Raw genomic sequence first — 18,436 nt, 5'->3', positions numbered from 1 at the left:
TCACTGACTGACTGACTAGTGGAGCGATGTGATTTCCTCCTAGAGTCCAACCTTCCAAATCAACCTGAAGAATGCATCATACTGAAACAATGTACACAAGACGTCAACCGACCGTCAATCGTGGACATCCAGACTAGGCCCTGTAATCAGACCACAACACAACGCACCATATGCTAGGTGATTACACTGATCAATACGATTGGAAGAGACGAAAGTTACACCATTCAAGCGTTGTCCACACTGGACCTGTCGACCAGTGCAAGAGTGACGGGCTGTCAACGTCATCACTCACAACTTATACTCCGCTCTTATCGCTCTCCGCCCACCTCACATAAACATCAACTTAGGAACACTCTTCTCAACTCGACAAAGGTCACTGCTACCTTGATATCGGCAACGAACTGAAGCAAGATGGCTCTCGTTCTTCAAGGCGCAACATTCCTCCACCAGTACCTGGGCGCATTTCTGCACTCCGCGCCGCAGAAGTCGCCGAATGCCCTCAGGCTCGGCGTGCTATCCTCCGCCCAGATCAACGCCGCAGCTGGTACGCCTCACCACCAGATCCCAACACCTCCATATGTCTCCCATACTTACCTACGCAGTCATTCATCCCGTCGAAACCCACCCCGACGTGATCCTCTACAGCATCGCCTCGCGCGACGCCGCGACAGCCGCCCACGCCGCCAAGCAGTACCACTTTACCCGGTCGCACGACTCGTACCAGGCGCTGCTGGACGACCCGGCCGTCGACATCGTCTACATCTCGACCCCGAACGGGCTGCACTACGAATGGGCGGCCAAGGCGATCCAGGCGGGGAAGCACGTCCTCTGCGAGAAGCCCTTCACCTCGAACGCGGAGGAGGCGCGCGCGCTGATCGACCAGGCCAAGGAGAAGGGGGTGACGATTGAGGAAGCGGTGCGTTCGCTCTTCGAGACTTTGCATGCAGCATTTATTATGAATGCAGCATAGACTGATCTGCGCGCAGTTCCACTGGCAATTCCACCCCGCGGCGCACGCCTTCCGCCACATCCTCGAATCCGGCGAGTACGGCCGCATCATCCGGACCGAGGCCATCATGACCGCCAGTCCCGGGGTGCCCAAGGGGGATATCCGGTGGCAGTATGATCTTGCGGGTCTGCACTCCCTGTCCTCCTCTTTTTCTTTATTCCTTCATCTTTTATGTTTAGGTAACTGCATCCTGACACAAGCGCAGGCGGATCCGCAATGGACATGACGTACGCGCTCTCGTTCACGCGCTACGCGCTGCGCAGCCAACTGCCCAAGACGATCCACTCGGTGACGGCGCGACGCTCGGCGGCGGACCCGCGCGTCGACGAGGCGATGTACGCGTACGTGACCTTCGAGGACGCGCAGGGCCGCGAAGTGCACAGCCGGATCTACACGGACATGGCGCGGGCGTGGGCGGCGGGGGGCCTGGTGCCGCGGTTCTGGGAGCTGCCGTCGATCGAGGTGGAGACGGACAAGGCGATCATCTTCTTCTACAACGCGATGATGCCGCACCTGTACCACTACATCGCCATCACGGACAAGACGACGGGGAAGACCAGGTCCCACCGGCAGTATCGCGGGGGTCCGCTGTGGGGCAACATGACGACCAGCGACGGGGCGCGCGGCGGCCAGTCGGCGTGGAGTACGTATCGGTGGCAGCTGGAGGCGTTTGTCGATGCGGTGCGCGGGAGGACGCCCGCGTACTGGATCCCCGGCGAGGAGAGCATCTGGCAGATGGAGTGCATTGATCGGTTGTATCGCGCGGCGGGGCTGCCGGTGCGGGGGGAGCAGGCGGATGAGAAGGAGTAGTGTGCAGTAGTGGGATATGCTTCATCTTGAATTTATGATTAATGAGTACTAGGTAGTTAATTCTGTGTTAGTATCGAGTAATGTAGTGTATGTCCGCTGCTTCCGAGAACAATGACGTTGGGTTGATTTCACAGGCCCCACCAGATCTATACCCTAACTGAAAGCATATAAACAAGCACCACCACCACCACCACTCCCTGGCCCATAAGCAACCCTACACCTGCTCACCACCTTGAACCCTCGAACCCTTGAACCCAAAACCACGCCAAAATGATCCCCCAAACCGCGCCCCGCAGCACCCTCGACCCGGAAGTGCAAGCCTTCCTCACCCAAAACCCGACTCTCCGGCTCTCAGGCCGCGACATCTTCCAAGAACGACGCCACCACGTCCAGACCTTCAGCCTGCGCAACATCCCCACATCAAAACAGCTCTCAATCCTGCACGTCGAGCACACCGCCATTCCCGCCGGGCCGCACGGCACCATCCCCCTGCGCATCCTGTACCCGTCCCGCCCGGCCGCGACCCCGCACCGCCACTCCGACACCGACACCGCCAGCCCGACCCCGCAAAACCTGGCCCCAGCCCTCATCTACTTCCACGGGGGCGGGTACACCGTCGGCAGCGGCGACGACTTCGAGCCAGGCTGCCGCCTCCTCGCCGAAGCCGCCGGCATCCAGATCTACCTGGTCGAGTACCGGCTGGCACCGGAGTGGACGTACCCGACGCAGCTGGACGAGTACGACGCGGTGATCGACTGGCTGCGCGGGGAGGGCGGGCAGGCGCGCCACGTCGACCCGGACCGGATCTTCGGGGGCGGGAACAGTGCCGGCGGGAACATGACGGCGGCGGTTTCTCTCCGGAGAGTGGATCGGAAGCAGAAGGGGTTGGATGGGTTGGTGCTACTGTACCCCGAGGCAAGGTTGCCGTTCGATACACCCGCCGCGGTGGAGAATAATGACGGGGCGGGGTTGTATTTGGATTGCATGTCCTTCTCTTTTATTGATGTGTTTACGGGGCTGTGTGCCCTTTGCTCTTCTGTTTATGGTTCATGAAAGCTGGGCTGAAGTGGGATGCGATGCTAACATGGGCACGCAGGTAACGGGATCTTCAACTTCGCGGCTAACTACATCCCCGACGGGGTGGCGCCGTCCAGTCGGTATATCTCCCCGGGGATGCAACCCCCCGACCAGCTGCAGGGACTGCCGCCGGCCAGGGTGTATACGTGTGGCTTCGATCCGCTGCGGGATGTCGGGGTGGAGTTCGCGAGCAAGCTCCAGGCCGCGGGCAATGCGGTCGTGTGGCGGCATTATGCGGAGCTGTGTCATGGGTTTCTGCAGATGGCGCCGTGGAGCGAGGCGGCCATGCGGGCGTTGAGGGAGGTGGCGCGCGATGTGCGGGCGTTGGCGGAGGGGCGGAGCAGCGGGGATGGGAATGGGCAGAGCGGAGGATAGATGGATATAATTGCATAGACATAGACCTGCTGGGCTGGTCTTGGTATCAAATTCGCGCAGATAGTATCAAATCCTTGTAGAAGATTACGCCTTCTCCCCCGCCCGTCCCAGACTCATGCCCACCTCCACATCGGTGGCGATGGCATTCTTGCTCGCCCGCAGCAGATCCTCGTCGAAGACGATCCGCCCCCGCTGGAAGGCGACGATGATCGACGACCCCCCGAACTGGAAATGTCCCAACTCCTCGCCTTTCTCGATCCGAGCCCCCGGCTGCTGGAACCGCTCGTGGATCCTACCGACACACATCAGCATCTCCACCCCTTTGGCTATACCCAGGGGAAACAAACCTCACAGTCCCGACCTGCGCAGCCCCAATCGCCACAAACAGCACCTCCCCGAACTCCTCACTATCCACCACAACATAGTCTCTCGCATTGCGCGTCAGAATATCCACCCCACTCCGCAACGCAATCGGATCCACCTCGTAGTAATCCCCAGGCATACCCCTATACATTGTCACCGTCCCACGCACCGGACAATGAAAACGGTGATAATCCTGCGGCGAGAGGCGGAAGCTCGCGATCGCGCTGCCGTCGAACTGCGCCCCCAGCCGCCGGTCCATCACCAGGTTGGTGATCGAGAAGTCGCACCCCTTAATCCAGACCTTCTGGCTCTCTGCGACGGAGTCGTACGCCACGACGCGGCTGTCAGCCACAACAACTGCCGTTCGGGGGTTATCGGGCTCGAAGATCGGTCGCGAGCCGGGCCGGTGCGCGCGGACGAAGAAGTCCTCGAAGTTGCGGTAGGCCGAAATATCCGAGGGGTCGAATTGGGTCATGTCGATGTGGTAGAAGGCGATGAAGGCGGCGATGCGGTTGCGCGAGGTCGGGGTGGCTTCTTCTTGGCCTGTCCGCCATTAGCATGGGGGTTTAGGGGAGGAAAAGGAAAGGAAATACCCTCTTTGATTGCTTCGCGGTGCATGTATAGGCGCATCAGGTGGGTGGTGTCCAGCCATTCGGTGAGAGGGTTGAACAGCAGGAGGAGTTTGAGTTTCTTCCAGAGGGGTTGCTGTTCGCGGACGAGCTGGCCGGTCTGGGTCTGTTAACTTTGTTTGAGGCAACAGAGAAGGAAGTTGACCTTGCGGTTGATGGTGAGCCATCCTACTTGGCGGTTTTGGATCTGAGAGGTTAGTGGGCTTGGATACGGGAGGGGTGGGAGGACTACGTACCATTTTGACCCGGGCCAGCAGGTCGTCTGCGATCTTGTGGAGGACGTCGAGAAAGCTCATGTTGCTGTTGTGGTAGGAGTCCGTTGTGGTTGTTCGTGGGGAAGAGTTCCAGTTGTGTTGTGGATGCAGAGATGGTGGCAGGAGATCTCCGCGTGCGGGGATGATGTAAGGATGATGGGAGGGGAGGTGTTACTCTATTAGGTAAACAGTACCATATGCTATTCACTGCTATTACTCAGAGAACTTAGAAATAACCCTCAATACACCAATCCAGACTAAGTACTAGTCGACACGCCCGCCTCCAAGACCACAAACTCGTCCCTCTCCGAATCCAGCCTCACCCTCGCCCCAAACGGCAGCGTGACAAACGGACTGGTATGGCCCACATCCACATTCATCAACACCGGCAGCTCATCCTTCCTGCCGACCACCACGTCCAACACCTCCACAATCACCGCCGCCAACTCCTCCTGCATGCGCTCATCATATTTATACCCCCGTCCGACCACCAACCCACTAATCTCCCCCAGCACCCCGGACAACGCCAAATCCACCAAGTTGCCCCTGAACCGTGCCACCGAATACGGGCGCTCGATCGTATCGAACCCCGTGGCCGACTCGAGCAGCAGAACATGGCCCTGCCACGAGGCCGGCGCAAACACCGTCCCCTGCAGCCGTTCGACGATATGCACCGTGCCGCCGTACAGCTTGCCCTCGGCACGACCGCGTCTCACCCAGCGCCACGGCGGCGCGGGCCCCGTCACGCGGGGCTCGACCGAGGCATCGCGCCCGAACTGGAAATCGTTGTGCTCGACGGCGCAGCGCGGCGATCGCGGCACCAGCCCCACCGCCCCACCGGCCCCCTGGCTGCCCGTCAGCACATGCAGCAGATGCTCCACCGTCAAGGGCAGCGGATGCACGTCGGCGAAGTCGGTCAGCACGCTGGGCCCGTAGAAGGTGCGCAGCCCCGCGCGCGACTCCAGCGCGTAGTGCAGGAAGGTGGTGTCGCTGTAGCCGACGAAGATCTTGGGGTTCGCGCGGATGAGCTCGTAGTCCAGGTGCGGGAGCAGCTCGTTGGCGTGCTGCCCGCCGATCGTGCAGATGATCGCCTGGACGGTCGGGTCCCCGAAGGCCTCGTGCAGCTCCCCCGTGCGGATCCGGATCGAGTCGGCGATGGTGCTGGGTTCGGGGTAGGGGGTGTAGATGATGCGCACGCGGAAGCCGAGGGATTCTAGGAAGAGGCGGCCGCGGTGGAGGGGCGTGGGGAGGATGCTGTTCAGGCGGGCGGACGGGGAGACCAGCGCGATGGTGTCGCCGGGGCGGAGGGCGGGGGGGAGAATGGTGGGTTGAGTTAGGGCTGCGGTGATGGCCATGGTGGGATGTGATTACAGTATGGTTGAGTGTAGGGTTGATAACTTATACAATGTGAATCCAAGGTTAAGGAGGTGAGTTCAGATGGATTTAAAATCAATATAAGGATGGGGATGATAGATGAGGGCTCAACAGATACTGCGTACTTTGCATCATTTTATCAAGGCAACTGATGCTGTTATATACTCCGAATCCCTCAACTGAATCAAACACCATCATGAGATGGGGATGTTTGCAAAGCATCCTTCGAGAATGCGGGGATGTCCTGATTGGCCGATGCGGGGTGTTTGCACTGTTGGTGCTGTTTGGCTGATCTGACATTTGCTGTCGTCATTGATTTGGTCTGTTTGCATGTTTGCATGTTTGCATGTTTGCATAGTTGCAGCTCTACGGACGACCAGACAGCCAGGTTCTGCAGGTATTATCATGAGATGCGCAGGAGAATCATCACATCAGGTACGGATATGTCTATCAGCTCAAAACAACCTTGTCTATCTCTATCAGCTGCTCAAAAACAGCAGATCTGCACATCAGTTAGCGCTGGTTCTCACAGGATGCGGCTGCACTCACGATACCGACTCCCCGATGCCCACGCATCGACCTCCTCCAACCCGGCCCTCCCAAGGAGCGCCATCCGATCATCGCCATCGTACTTGTGGCTCCGCACCGCTCGGATGCGCGTCCCCGCTGAGACTCTCTTGCCGGCCAGATCCACCTCCCCAGTGGAAACATAGAACTGATCGTGGCTGCCGTTCTCCACGTTCCACTGCCCCTCCACATCCCAGCGATCGAGCGCAAATGCCTCGTGCTCGAGAATCTCATTCGCCCGCTCCAGCCCATGCGTGATGAACCGGCGATTCACCCCCTCGGGATCATTGTATGCCGCCAGCACCCGTGCCGGCTCTTTACATCCATCCAACCCAACTAAAAAGGACGGGCTGCTTCCCGTGCCGGCATGCGCGTGCACGAAGCTGGCCAGGAACCCGGCGGCGTCCGCCCGGGGGAAGCTGCCCAGCGTCGAGCCCAGAGACAGGATGGTCTTCGGCCGGGCGCGGAGGTCCGACCGCTGCAGCCACTCGCGGCCGTCGTCGTAGGTCCCCAGCAGCCCGAAACAGCGCACGTACCGGAAGATGCCCGGCGGGACCATGCTCAGCGTGCGCTGCAGCTCGGCGAAGGAGACGTCCAGGGCGAAGTAGTCGACCTCGCGGCCTAGCGCGTCGAGCGCCTCGAGGAGGATCTTCACCTTGCGGAGGTTGCTTGCTCGGTCAGTGTCGTTCTTCTCCGGACGACAGCCCAGGAGGGGCCACTCGCGACTCACCCGCTGCCCAGTTCAACCAGCATGCTTCCAGAGGGGATATGCTCCGCGATCTGGTATTGGTGCTTCTCCAACAGCCCGATCTCCTCGTTGGTCAAATAATAGGCCGGGGAGAAGGTCACCTCCTCGAACAGGCGCAGCCCCTGTTCGTCCCAGAGGAGCAAGTCGGGCATGGCGGCCTGTCCATGGCACGCGGCATGCACGGAGTCCTGCAGCGACTTTCGGAGCTGGCTCTCGCTTTTGTCCGTCCGGATGTCGATAATGTTGCTTGTGGCCAAGGGGCCGAAGGTGGGGGCAGGGCGCTGCGGCCGGCTCTTCAGCTGGGGGGTGACGATATTCTCGAACATGGTAGGTGCAATTGAGTAATTCTTGACGGGGAGTTTCCATCCGGGCTACATCGCGGGATAATCTATATATTTCTTGTCTGCTGGATGCTAAGCATGACGTGAACATGTGGTGGTGCTACTAGCCAAGGTTCTATGGTACTAGTATAGGCTGATCTCATTGTGACCGGGCCACGCTGATCGCCTCGGCTATCGCTTCCGGCGATGATCATTGGTCGCGGGGGGGGGGGGGGGGGGGGGGGGGGTGTCTAGATCCATGATTCATCCATGTTGCAGTGCGTTGAACCTTGGCTGCTACTACCCTAGGTTTGTATTGTGTATCATCCCACTGATCCAATCGCATCCGGATGTCCTGTGAAATGCACCTATGCTATGCATGCACGCAATGCAATGCTATCTAATATGCACGCCCCCGCCCACCTCACCACCTCACACATCACCTCATCTAACCTTTAGATTAAGGCTCGGGTCATGATTGCCCAACCTTCGGCCCTTCCAGAAAAACCGTCACGCAGGTCGCGTTATCACTGCCCGGCAGCGCCGTCGTCCCCTCGGTGATATTCTGCGCCGCCCGCGTCGCGTCGAACCCGGACTGCCGCAGCTCGACGATGCGGTTGAGGATGGTCGCGTCATCCAGCACATTGGTCACGCCATCGGACAGCAGGGCCAGCACATAGCGACGATCGTCGCGGAGGTCGACGCGGTTGAGGGCGGGCTCGCTGGAGATGAAGTCGCCGCGCTGCGGGGGGGTGTCGTGGGCGGCGGAGGGGGTCCCTCCTTCGGAGCTGCCGCTGCCGCTGCCGCTCTTGGCACGCTGGGTCATGTTGTTGAGGGGGGTTTTGTAGCGCAGGTCGCCCAGGGCACGGGACATGTTCAGCGCTCCTGGTGAGGGACCTCAGCCCGGGTTCGGATGCCCCAAAGTGTGAAAGGAAAGGGAAGACTCACCCACTCGCGCCGTCCCACTCTCCGTATTGACCGTCCCGCCCGCCAACTCAACCCGATGCTTCTCCCCGTCGCTCTCGGGCTTATGCGTCGTCGATAATCTCGTCTGCTCCCACCATCATCATCAGCACCACCCCATATCCCAGGGACTGGGTAAGAACCTACCACCTCCATCCCCGTCCCACACCCAGCAGCACCCCCCTCCTCCCCCAGCAACACATCCGAATCCCCCACATTCCCGACGACCAACACGCCCCGCGTGAGGTTCACGATCGCGAGCGCCATCGTCGTCCCCGCCAGCGCATGCTTATCCTCCCCCTCCCAGAACTCATGCAGCAGCTGCTCCTCCTCGCGCCGGATGGCCTCGACGATCGCCTTCTCGTACTCGGCCGTCGGGAGGTCGGGACTGTGTCGCAGGAAGACGGGGAGGTTGTCGCGGGCGTGTTTGGCAACTTTGCTTGAGCCGCTGGTTGTTTACCTGTTAGTCGGTGGGAATGGATGTGGATGTGAGGAAAGGGGAAGCGTACTGGCCATCGTAGACCGCGAAGAGCGCGAGCTGGTCGTTCTTACTTTCGAAGGCGTCGGGGCGGAGGATTGTGTATTGGTCTTGTTGGGTGGGGCGGGAGCCTTGGGACTTTTCGGGGGGGTTAGCTTGGTACCTAGTATGAGGTAGGAGAGGGGAATTGGGATTTTTGATGTTTGTGAGGGGGAAGATCGGGGGCGTACACTGCTGCCGCCTGCGTCTTCAAGGGTCAGGGATTTGGGGAAGTCCATGCTATCTGCCATTTTGTCGTTCGTGTTGGGTTGGGTTTGCGATGGTAGAAGAGTGCACCGTTGTTGGTGTGGCTGGTGTGATGAGGTTCTGGGTCGATGCGGGAGTCTAATTATTTCTAATTCTATGAGTATTATCGGTGTGATTGTTATTACTCTTTCATTTTTGTATTTAATCTTGGGGGGCACAGATAAAGGAACGGATCATCAAGACGCAAGGTGGATGACATACACATAGAATGGAGACCGGATCTTGGATGGGGAGATCTGCGATGGCGTGGTTAGGGAGGGAGCTTAGGGTAAGGGCATCTGGTGCCGTCATCGCGCCGTCAGCGCCTACGGGGACTGCAGAGTCCACTGCATGAGACACCCCCACAACCCTAATCGGGGCCGAGCGTAGTCTCGGTCCAGGTCTGTGACCCACGCAATGCTCATGCTGGATGAAGTAACCGTGCAGATTCCTGGCTTCTCGGTCATACAACAATTCTAGTCGTCGCCAATTTCAAGATACATCCCAGATAAAGATCCAACTAGACAAGATAATATCTGTATCGTATCCATCGTACAGTACATCAACCGTAGACCCCTCGAAAAACCCCATCTTTCCACATCTACCACCTACAATCACAATCAAAACCCATCATCCAACCCCCCTCCCCTCCCATATGTACAGAACAACCCCCAAGAAAAAATCACTGCCGATCCTCCGCCCCTAAAGGCCGTTCCCCCGCCCTCTCCACATTCCGCCGCTTGGTCGCCTCCGACTCCCCAGGGTGATTCTTGATCTGCGCGTCCGCGGAGGTCTGCTCCTCGCCCTCGTGGGCCTCGCTCGTGGGCCCGAACTGCGACGAGATGGGCGACTGCACCGACGCCGTGTCGGGGGTGTCGGCGTGGCGCGCCTGCTTGCCGCGGGCGACGTTGATGGATTGCGATTCCGGGCTGCTGGATTGCGGGTTGGCGACGTTGGAGGTTTGGCCCGGGGAGGCTCTGCTTGCTAGTCTCCTGACTGCTGAGGCGCCGCCGGCGGCGGCGGCGGCGGCTGGGGTTGTGCGTGGTCCTGTTTGCTTTAGCGTTGGGTGGTGGTATAGGGGTTTGGGCTGGTGGGTAGGGCTTACGCTGGGCGAGGGGGGTGTGGGTGAGGGCGAGGCGGCGGAGGTTGTAGGTTGGGAAGGACATTTTGCTGCCCTGGTATATGTGTGTAGTGGGGTTATGTGTGGTGGGGTAGTGAGGTGCACTTGAGTCGGTGAAGCTTGGGAGGTGTGAGTGGGAAGGCTGGGTGGGATGGAGCTGGGTAGCTGGATATATAGTGCGTTGGGGGATGTTGACATGAGGATGACTTCATGGGGTCGGGCGGATTAGGCTAGGTTGGGGGCAGATGATTCGCTCATTGGGCTCTGTTACAGCGCTCAGTGACTGCATTATTTCCAGGTTGACTCTAGCTTGGGTTCATGGGAGAGCATGTCGATTCAGGTGTGGTCGAGTTGTTGTCGATGGAATCGACCTTGGACTTGAGGTGGTGGTGGGTGCCGCCTCCCTTCTTGTCCGGGCTTGATAGATCATAGTGGTAACTTCCACGAGTGCCTCTGGCATCTGTTGTATGGACTCAATCTTACATTCGAGTGGGATTTGATACTGCTTATTCACTCTTCAAGCTCTATCCGATGCATAAATGGATCTGTGCGTGTCTCTCCAGCGACATCGTCGGCATCGGCCATGAGAAGAATATATACCTCGAGCAAGCTCTCACGATTCCAGCCCACTCCCATCAACAACCCCAGAAAGACCACATAGAAGGTCAATCGATAGTGAAAGTCCACAGAGGACACTAAATACCACACCCAGCAACAAATAAACCCTCCGAGGACCGACCAGTTCTACCAGAAGTTGGCACATCTTCCACCTGGCTTGGTTTGTTCTCAGCATCATATAAGCAAAACCCTCGGCAGTAACACATCAAGGCAAGATGGCCGAGTTGGTCTAAGGCGTCAGGTTAAGGTTACCTTAGCATTCAGCTTTCACAAGCTTCCTGATCATCGTTTGATGGCGTGGGTTCGAATCCCACTCTTGTCATATCTTTTTGCATGGTGACCGTTGCTCGCTTGGCTTGGCATGGCGGTGGCTGTTCCCGGTGGGTGTTCATAGGGGTAGGAACATTTCTTTTTTACTACTCTTCTTAATGGATGGTCTTTTGTTGTCGGTTATATGCGTTGCATGTCCAGCTATATCGTCATGTTGCTCCTCGACGGGCGCAGTTGGCATACCATATTTTGCCGGCGTAGGGCATCCAGTAGCCTTGTCTCCATCTTAAGTACCCATTGCGTTGCCTTTGCCATAACACGACCAGGTATATCCTACGTCGTACAACAGCAATCCACACACATCGGATTAAATCGTCAAGTCATACAGATTATTAACATACTAGCCTACACATGTCCAAGATACAATCCACAACCCCAAACAAAACTGACCACGAACTCGACAACCAGACTTAGAATGCAACCGTAGAAGCCAACCCATCCAACTCGCGCTGGTAGTTCCGGTGCTGGCTGACCTGGTAGAAGAACTTGCTCACAAAGTCCTTCCCGTCCTTGAGGATCTTGATCGTCTCGCCGATGCTCTCGGGCTTCTGCACGCCGCCCGCAGTCACCACGCCGTACCACTCCACGGGGTCCGGGTTCTCGGCGGTCGCGACCTGCACGTCCAGCACGCTGCCCACGACCTCCTTGATCAGCTGGGCGGCCTCGCCCGTGCCCGCCAGGGGCTTGAGGTGACCGAAGGTCTCGGCGATCCAGTACTTGATCTGGCCGTTCTTGCGGAGGGTGTCGACGTGGGGCCCGCCGGGGATGAAGGTCGCGTCGAACATGGTGGAGCGCATGCCGTCGTAGTAGTGGTCGGGCACGATGCCCTGGCCCGTCTCCTTGGATTCACCCTCCGCAAAGATGGGCGAGCGCTTGGTGCCGATGACGAAGGGGAGGGCGCTGGCGGCCTTGACGGCCAGCTGGACGGCCTTGAAGGCGACGGGGTCGTAGCCGTCGCCGATGAGGATGGCGATGCGGCGGCTGGCGATGGTGGGCTCCTTGGGAGGGAACTCGGTCTGCGAGAGGCGGATGGTGCGCTTGCCGTGGTTGGGCCGCAGCGCCTTGTCCGGGATCGGGGCGCCGACCAGCTCGGCGACCTGCTGGGCCAGCCCCAGGTCGATTTCGGCCAGCCGGGTGCCGGCCAGGCGGTCGTAGACGACCGGGTCGTCGCAGTGGTCGAGCTCGAAGCTGAACGCCTTCATCATGTGCAGCTTCTCGTGCTCGCTCATCGAGTTGTAGAACAGCTGCGCCTGGTTGTGGTGCTCGCGGAACTTGGGGCTGAGGCCCCGGCGCTTGCGGCCCGTCACAGGCGCCGGGTACGACTCGAACCCTTGGCCGTGGTGCGGCGCTGCCCCGTCGGGCTTGCCGGCCTCGAACCGGTTCGGCCAGTAGTTGACCGTGCCCTTGGTGATCCGGTGCTTCATGGCCCCGTCGCGGTTGTGGTTGAGCACCGGGCACACCGGCCGGTTGATGGGCAGCTCCTCCCAATTGATGCCGAGCCGGCTGATCTGCGTGTCGAAGTAGGAGAAGTTGCGGCCCTGCAGGAGCGGGTCGTCGGAGAAGTCGATGCCGGGGACGATGTGCGAGGTGCAGAAGGCGACCTGCTCGGTCTGCGGGAAGAACTCGTCCACGTTGCGGTTGAGCTCGAGGACACCGATCGTGCGCGGCGGGACCAAGTCCTCGGGCCAGATCTTGGTGGCGTCCAGGATGTCGAATTCAAAGTCGTCCTGCTTCTCCTCGGGGATGGTCTGGATCTGCAGGTCCCACTTGGGATAAGCGCCGTTGTCGATGGCTTCCATCAGGTCCTTACGGTGGAAGTCGGGGTCCTGGCCGGCCAGCTTGAGGGCCTCGTCCCAGACGAAGGAGTGGACTCCCAGGTGCGGGGTCCAGATGAACTTGACGAAGTGGCGCTTGCCCTCCTTGTTGATGAGAGAGTAGGTGTTCACGCCGAACCCTTGCATCATGCGGTAGGAGCGGGGGATGGCGCGGTCCGACATGGCCCACATGAACATGTGCGTGGCTTCGGGGTGGAGGTAGCAGAAGTCCCAGAAGTTGTTGTGCGCGGTCTGCGCCTGGGGCACTTCGTTGTGCGGTTCGGGCTTGACCGCGTGGACTTGGGTCTTGTTAGCGGGGCTTTATACAAGAAGGCGCACCGAACATACCGAAGTCGGGGAATTTGATGGAGTCCTGAATGAAGAAGACGGGAATGTTGTTGCCAACGATATCCCAGTTGCCCTCATCTGTGTAGAATTTCACGGCGAAGCCACGAACATCACGGACAGTATCAGCACTGCCCTTGCTTCCCTGGACGGTCGAAAAGCGAACAAAAACTGGCGTGTTGCGGGACGTGTCGTTAAGGATGTTAGCGTAGGAGACATCTTCGCAGCTCTCGAGGAGCTTGAAGTTTCCGAAGGCACCAGTGCCACGCGCATGGACGACTCGCTCGGGAATGCGCTCATGGTCGAATCGGTGGATCTGGTGGCGGGATTCGTCAGTAATCAAGCTCGCTTCGAAGTGTGAGGGTAGGATCAATCTACCTTCTCACGGGCGATCTGGTCCTCAAGTAAAGAGGGACCAGTGTGATCGCCATCAACGGCCTTCAGCCAATTGTCAGTGTTGCTGATAGGGACGCCGTGATCGGTGGTCTGGCGCTGTTCGGTGGTGACATCAACCATGTCACGCTCGAGGTCTACGGCCTTCTTGTTCTTGTTGGAAGCGCTCTTGACGGCCTCTTGGGCGCGCTCAAGGCCCCCTGCGACGATACTGGCCATGATAGATGTGAAAAGGCAAGCGAGGGTTGGTTACACTTGGGGAAGTATGTAGGAGAAGGGCGAATCTTCAGGTCGCGGGGACATGGCTGTAATTAAAGCACCCGGCAACCCACCAGACTGCCTTTGGCACGGTCCGCCATGGATAGTGGTGGGTAATTGGGAGCATCTGGTTGGTGACATTCAAGACTTGGAAGGTTGTGCGGGGGAAAAGAGAGGGAGAAAGAGAGGCTGTGGTGCTGTGGTGCTGTAACCATGACGTGAGCTGTGAGGGGAGCGCGGGAGACGTCACTCTGACAGCCGAGCCCTAAGAACTCGTAACCCATCCATCCGGTCCTCGTCTCCCTCTATGCCGCGTCTTCTCAATCACCGAAACAGGGTTGTGTCGTTCATTCCAGGTTCTCCGCCGATTTACCCCCGGGCTGAAATAGAGACAGACTCATTGGCGGGCTGGGCTCCCTGTGGTTGGCGATCATCCAAGCACATGGTGAACCAAGTTTGCGTGGGTCTCGCAGCTATAGTAAGGTTAGATAAGCATAGACGCGCAATCCTTCAGTGGTAATCAGTATCACCCCGATATTCTTGGTAAACCATGAGTCAAGCAGCAGGGCACTAGCCAGGTTCCTCTGCTGGTAACTACGCAGATCATCGAGGCCCACCTTCCATCACTTGTTGAACAGGTGGGAGCCCCAGGCCCGGCATTTGTAAGCCCGGGTCTGGAACATTGCTGCTGCATCCGTTGGGAGCTGCGACCGTGTTATCGCCGACGGGCGATTCTGCAGACTGAGCAACAATTGCAGCATGGCAGGCAATGAGAAACGGCGTTCAAACTCAAGACGATCAATCACACAAGGAAAGGGATTGAGGCGAGAACACCGCTGAGGCTACCCCTCAAGGAGAGATAGAGCGGGAAAGTCGGCATTCCTGCAGCTCCACCGGCGGGGCTCAGCGATAACCCCGCCATCTCCCTGTCAGAACAAAACCCAGGCTTGGGAACGATTACGCCGGTTGACCTTTGTTCACTGCTGCACACGAAGCTTCAATCAAAATGCGTGAGAGAATCCAACAGCTCGATATCGAAGGTCGCCATGGTCACGATGCCATCTTCGAGGCCTCCTATCTGGATGACATCCCGGCCGCCCTGACCGAGTGGAAGGCGTCACGCATCCTTCTCGTCGTCAGCACCAGTCTCGACACAAAGTCCTCGGTCATTCGTGATCTCGAGCAGGACCTATCAAACTACCAGGTCTACAAAAAAGTCGGAGTGGGCAATCACTCGCCCTACAGTGACATCATCGACATCGCACACAGAGTCCAGGACCATGACATCCAAGCCGTTGTCTCTATCGGTTCGGGCTCCTACTCGGATGCGTGCAAAATCGCCGTGATGCTGAGTGCTACACTCCCCTCGGGATTCGGGGAGGACGAGATGGAAGCCTTGGTGGACCAGAAGCGAGGCCTAGCCGGACCGGACACCGTCAAGGCTCCTGCAACCAAGCTGATCTGTGTGCCCACAAGCCTTAGTGCGGGCGAGTGGAACTCCTACGCGAGCGGGACCAATGCCACAGGGAAGAAACAACATTTTATGCATCCAGAGGGGGCCCCGTCCTTGATCCTGATGGATCCCACGGTCGCACGAACCACTCCGTCGCACCTGTGGCTGGCGTCGGGCATGCGCGCCGTCGACCACTTTGTGGAGAGTCTGTGCCGCGCCGAATGCCACGGGGAGGCTGCAACTCATATCAAGAAGGGGTTGCCGCTGTTGGTGCGGGGCCTAAAGGAGTACCACGAGGGACAAGAGGGTGGCAACGAGGACGAGCTGCTAAAAGGCATTGCAGAGAGTCAGCGCGGGTCTAGAGATGCTTTAATCCCCTTCATTAAGTGGAAAATACCCATGGGGGCAAGCCACGCTATTGGCCATCAGCTGGTGAGTTTGGTTGGCACCCGCGCTGGATAGAGTAGCTTGCTGATCGAAGGATGCCAACATAGGGCAGTGTGGCAGGCGTCCAGCATGGTGAGTTCAATTCTGGTCTTGTTTCCGCAATCCTTCAAGTCTCATGAGCTGACGGCCGCCGATAGGTGTGACGGTAAGCCGGCGTCAAGTTCCGCCCCATCCATCCCTTGCTGTAGGACCGACGCATACTGACTCTTGTCAAGAGCTGCATTCTACTCCCCCCGACGCTCCGATTCACGCTCAATGAGACCAAGGCGGCACAGGAGGCGATCCTCCAGATATTCAATGAAGTGCTTGGGTGGCATGAGACCGAGGCTGCTGATGCGGTTCATCGGTTTGTCAAGCTGCTGGGACTGCCATCGCAGCTCTCGGAAGTCGGCGTCACGCAGGAGGAGCAGTTGCACAAGATCGCTGAGCTGACGCTGACTGACGCATTGGCGCACAATAAGGCGCTACCAGATAAGGAGGGGATCCTTCAGATCCTTAACATGGCCAAATGAGAGAGAGTTGCTATGCGGGTGTGGTAGAGGAAGCGATGCGGCGAGTGGTTGCGAATCCGGTGTTGACGCGTTTCCATTCCGGATTGGGTTAGATCAGCAGCCACTCCAGCCATGACGTCATGAGCTTGGCCACGATCATCTCTTAAGGCACATAGGCACATTCACGTATATAAATCTCCGGAGAATTGACATGCGCGTGGTAGATTCAATCTCCTTGCAATATCACGAAGCAACTCTGAAGCACATACGAGTAAATCAAAATTCTTACTCTATACTTACTCTATACATCCATACTCCACTTCTATACACTGGGCTTTCTTGCCGCATATCCGAACCAAAGCTCCACCAAACCATAAACTCTTCCACGAACCGCCACAACCAAACCACAAGATGCCTTCCTCCCAAGATTCCGGAGTTACTGGCGCGGCAAAGTTTGTCACCTCCACTCTCGGAAATACGGTTGGCGGAGTTTCTCGGACCGTAGGCGGCGTCACCGGAGCTGCAGGCCGAGGAATCGGAGACACCATCACCGGCGCAACAGGCAGTGCGGGCAAACCCGTGGGTGATGCGCTGGGCAATATCGGAAGTGGCGTCGAGGATGGGGCCCGCAAGGTCGCGCAGGGTGTTGAGGATGCTGGGCAGTGGAAGTCTCGGGGCTGGTAGGGAGATTCTACGATTTATGAGGGATGCGTGGCATGAATGTCTTTTCGTGGGAATTATGAACATGACCTGATGACCGTTTATTTTTTTCTTGGTTTGTGGATTCTTCTGTAACTAATGATCTGTAATGAGACCAGATCCTTCCACTCATAGATGACATTTAATGCAATGCCGTCTGTCCACGCCATTTCTGATCCTGCTCATTTTTCTCATTTCTAGCGTCGCAGTGCTGGAGTATAAGATTGTGACTCATAATTTTCAGCTCCTGTAGCTGGGCCCTTAGCGTCGTCACCCACTCCTTGTCGTTGCGATGTTCGGCCCGAAGTTGATTGATGGTTTTAAGATGCTTCACAATATTTGTTTTAGCCTTTGACAGCTGGAATAGAAGGTCTTTACGCTTTCGTTTGCAGGTACATGGTGCCTCTTGCAAATCATCTTTCTTCTTGACGGCCTCGTTGAGCTCAACCTGCAGCTGAGGGTTCTTGTTGACTTCACGATGCAGCTGTTGCAGCCTTTCTTCCAAGAAAGATCGTTTATTCGTCTCTTCTTCAAGCCTCCTGGTTAACTCACGGTTCTGTTGCTTACTGTTATGCAATTGATTGTTGATAGCCGTCATGCACTTGTCAAAGGAATGATTCAGTTCAGTACGGCAAATCGACATCGCCGTATCAAGCTGCCAGTCCCCATCTTGAACACGCCCGGATCCGTTCGTATTGGGGATCCCGGATCGGAAGGCCTGATCTCCATAGTTTTCAACAGCTATCATACGCTGCAGGCTCTCGATTAATGTAATGACTGCAGGAGCGATCATAGGACCCAACTGGGCCTCTAGAATGGGGCCCAGCCGCGAATGCAACGGTTCGTCCTGCGTATATGTTTGGTGCCTAACTGGCAACATACGCTGACCTGGGTTAATTCGGCCGGTCGAGGGCCCGGTTGAGTTGTTTCTATTGGTGGACGCGCCTGATCCCGATGCTCCAGGGGAGGACATGGACGAGGGGCCCGATGCAGGCATATCTACTCAGATATAGGCTGATGTACTTGAGATGGTAGTTAAGGAGCTTGGTTGAGGCCGCTTCTGATGGATGTGATATGATGTGTGGGGATGGTCATGAGGATGGGATGGATGAGTATAGACACCTAACGAGGACACCGTATATAGAGAGCCGACGGGGAGAAATGGGCCTACTTTGCCAAAGATGACTGGCGGGGCGTTTGTCACTTTGTTGCATCC

At 57.8% G+C, this 18,436-nt stretch overlaps 9 protein-coding genes and 1 non-coding gene across 10 annotated transcripts; 5 read left to right on the top strand and 5 right to left on the bottom strand.

Moving 5' to 3' along the window:
- Nucleotides 1–244: 244 nt before the first annotated feature.
- Nucleotides 245–1,871, top strand: BO72DRAFT_445829 (Gfo/Idh/MocA family protein). The gene is made up of 4 exons (XM_040944147.1): nucleotides 245–544; nucleotides 603–916; nucleotides 987–1,134; nucleotides 1,215–1,871. Exons 1-4 carry the CDS (start codon nucleotides 412–414, stop codon nucleotides 1,817–1,819), a joined length of 1,200 nt encoding a protein of 399 aa, XP_040804048.1. The 5' UTR covers nucleotides 245–411; the 3' UTR covers nucleotides 1,820–1,871.
- Nucleotides 1,872–2,155: 284 nt separating this feature from the next.
- BO72DRAFT_338351 (alpha/beta hydrolase) lies at nucleotides 2,156–3,226 on the top strand (the record flags this gene model as incomplete). Its single annotated transcript, XM_040940579.1, has 2 exons — nucleotides 2,156–2,840; nucleotides 2,916–3,226. Coding segments are annotated over 2 exons (996 nt in total), but the record flags the coding sequence as incomplete, so codon positions are not given.
- Nucleotides 3,227–3,297: 71 nt separating this feature from the next.
- Nucleotides 3,298–4,616, bottom strand: BO72DRAFT_475746 (putative phosphatidylserine decarboxylase). Its single transcript, XM_040947346.1, has 5 exons — nucleotides 4,500–4,616; nucleotides 4,409–4,450; nucleotides 4,228–4,363; nucleotides 3,619–4,177; nucleotides 3,298–3,563 (listed from the first exon to the last, which is right to left on the bottom strand). The coding sequence occupies exons 1-5, from the start codon at nucleotides 4,557–4,559 to the stop codon at nucleotides 3,356–3,358; spliced, it is 1,005 nt and encodes a 334-aa protein (XP_040804046.1). The 5' UTR covers nucleotides 4,560–4,616; the 3' UTR covers nucleotides 3,298–3,355.
- Nucleotides 4,617–4,686: 70 nt separating this feature from the next.
- Nucleotides 4,687–6,121, bottom strand: BO72DRAFT_26962 (S66 peptidase family protein). Its single transcript, XM_040940190.1, has one exon. It carries the CDS (start codon nucleotides 5,870–5,872, stop codon nucleotides 4,775–4,777), a length of 1,098 nt encoding a protein of 365 aa, XP_040804045.1. The 5' UTR covers nucleotides 5,873–6,121; the 3' UTR covers nucleotides 4,687–4,774.
- A 249-nt stretch (nucleotides 6,122–6,370) lies between these two features.
- Nucleotides 6,371–9,257, bottom strand: BO72DRAFT_456723 (uncharacterized protein; the record flags this gene model as incomplete). The annotated part of the gene is made up of 8 exons (XM_040946292.1): nucleotides 6,371–6,393; nucleotides 6,441–7,126; nucleotides 7,189–7,577; nucleotides 8,014–8,411; nucleotides 8,475–8,577; nucleotides 8,637–8,937; nucleotides 8,999–9,105; nucleotides 9,198–9,257. The coding sequence occupies 8 exons, from the start codon at nucleotides 9,255–9,257 to the stop codon at nucleotides 6,371–6,373; spliced, it is 2,067 nt and encodes a 688-aa protein (XP_040804044.1).
- A 650-nt stretch (nucleotides 9,258–9,907) lies between these two features.
- BO72DRAFT_484270 (uncharacterized protein) lies at nucleotides 9,908–10,494 on the bottom strand. Its single transcript, XM_040947847.1, has 2 exons — nucleotides 10,358–10,494; nucleotides 9,908–10,299 (listed from the first exon to the last, which is right to left on the bottom strand). The coding sequence occupies exons 1-2, from the start codon at nucleotides 10,416–10,418 to the stop codon at nucleotides 9,935–9,937; spliced, it is 426 nt and encodes a 141-aa protein (XP_040804043.1). The 5' UTR covers nucleotides 10,419–10,494; the 3' UTR covers nucleotides 9,908–9,934.
- A 705-nt stretch (nucleotides 10,495–11,199) lies between these two features.
- BO72DRAFT_t67 lies at nucleotides 11,200–11,312 on the top strand. The gene has a single exon. It is a non-coding gene; the product is annotated as a tRNA-Leu (tRNA).
- Nucleotides 11,313–11,485: 173 nt separating this feature from the next.
- catA (catalase catA) lies at nucleotides 11,486–14,091 on the bottom strand (the record flags this gene model as incomplete). The annotated part of the gene is made up of 3 exons (XM_040942118.1): nucleotides 11,486–13,433; nucleotides 13,483–13,795; nucleotides 13,858–14,091. 3 exons carry the CDS (start codon nucleotides 14,089–14,091, stop codon nucleotides 11,731–11,733), a joined length of 2,250 nt encoding a protein of 749 aa, XP_040804042.1. The 3' UTR covers nucleotides 11,486–11,730.
- A 613-nt stretch (nucleotides 14,092–14,704) lies between these two features.
- BO72DRAFT_525700 (iron-containing alcohol dehydrogenase) lies at nucleotides 14,705–16,542 on the top strand (the record flags this gene model as incomplete). Its single annotated transcript, XM_040949979.1, has 4 exons — nucleotides 14,705–16,015; nucleotides 16,078–16,102; nucleotides 16,168–16,175; nucleotides 16,246–16,542. The coding sequence occupies exons 1-4, from the start codon at nucleotides 15,137–15,139 to the stop codon at nucleotides 16,540–16,542; spliced, it is 1,209 nt and encodes a 402-aa protein (XP_040804041.1). The 5' UTR covers nucleotides 14,705–15,136.
- Nucleotides 16,543–16,932: 390 nt separating this feature from the next.
- On the top strand, nucleotides 16,933–17,473 carry BO72DRAFT_493860 (uncharacterized protein; the record flags this gene model as incomplete). Its single annotated transcript, XM_040948419.1, has 2 exons — nucleotides 16,933–17,201; nucleotides 17,422–17,473. 2 exons carry the CDS (start codon nucleotides 16,933–16,935, stop codon nucleotides 17,471–17,473), a joined length of 321 nt encoding a protein of 106 aa, XP_040804040.1.
- Nucleotides 17,474–18,436: the final 963 nt, after the last annotated feature.

The sequence above is a fragment of the Aspergillus fijiensis genome, assembly GCF_003184825.1.
Source record: "Aspergillus fijiensis CBS 313.89 unplaced genomic scaffold BO72scaffold_11, whole genome shotgun sequence".
NCBI lineage: Eukaryota > Fungi > Ascomycota > Eurotiomycetes > Eurotiales > Aspergillaceae > Aspergillus > Aspergillus fijiensis.
Note: the sequence above shows the minus strand (reverse complement) of the source record. Positions and strands in the feature narration are given on the sequence as shown.

Bases quoted from the DNA above. Each gene is read 5' to 3' on its own strand.
- BO72DRAFT_445829 (XM_040944147.1), top strand. From the start codon at position 412: ATGGCTCTCGTTCTTCAAGGCGCAACATTCCTCCACCAGTACCTGGGC. The intron at 917-986 runs GTGCGTTCGCTC...ATCTGCGCGCAG, and splicing joins GGGTGACGATTGAGGAAGCG to TTCCACTGGCAATTCCACCC. The intron at 1,135-1,214 runs GTCTGCACTCCC...ACACAAGCGCAG, and splicing joins GTGGCAGTATGATCTTGCGG to GCGGATCCGCAATGGACATG.
- BO72DRAFT_475746 (XM_040947346.1), bottom strand. From the start codon at position 4,559: ATGAGCTTTCTCGACGTCCTCCACAAGATCGCAGACGACCTGCTGGCC. The intron at 4,451-4,499 runs GTACGTAGTCCT...CTAACCTCTCAG, and splicing joins TGCTGGCCCGGGTCAAAATG to ATCCAAAACCGCCAAGTAGG. The intron at 3,564-3,618 runs GTTTGTTTCCCC...GTGTGTCGGTAG, and splicing joins GCGCAGGTCGGGACTGTGAG to GATCCACGAGCGGTTCCAGC.
- BO72DRAFT_26962 (XM_040940190.1), bottom strand. From the start codon at position 5,872: ATGGCCATCACCGCAGCCCTAACTCAACCCACCATTCTCCCCCCCGCC.
- BO72DRAFT_484270 (XM_040947847.1), bottom strand. From the start codon at position 10,418: ATGTCCTTCCCAACCTACAACCTCCGCCGCCTCGCCCTCACCCACACC. The intron at 10,300-10,357 runs GTAAGCCCTACC...TAAAGCAAACAG, and splicing joins CCACACCCCCCTCGCCCAGC to GACCACGCACAACCCCAGCC.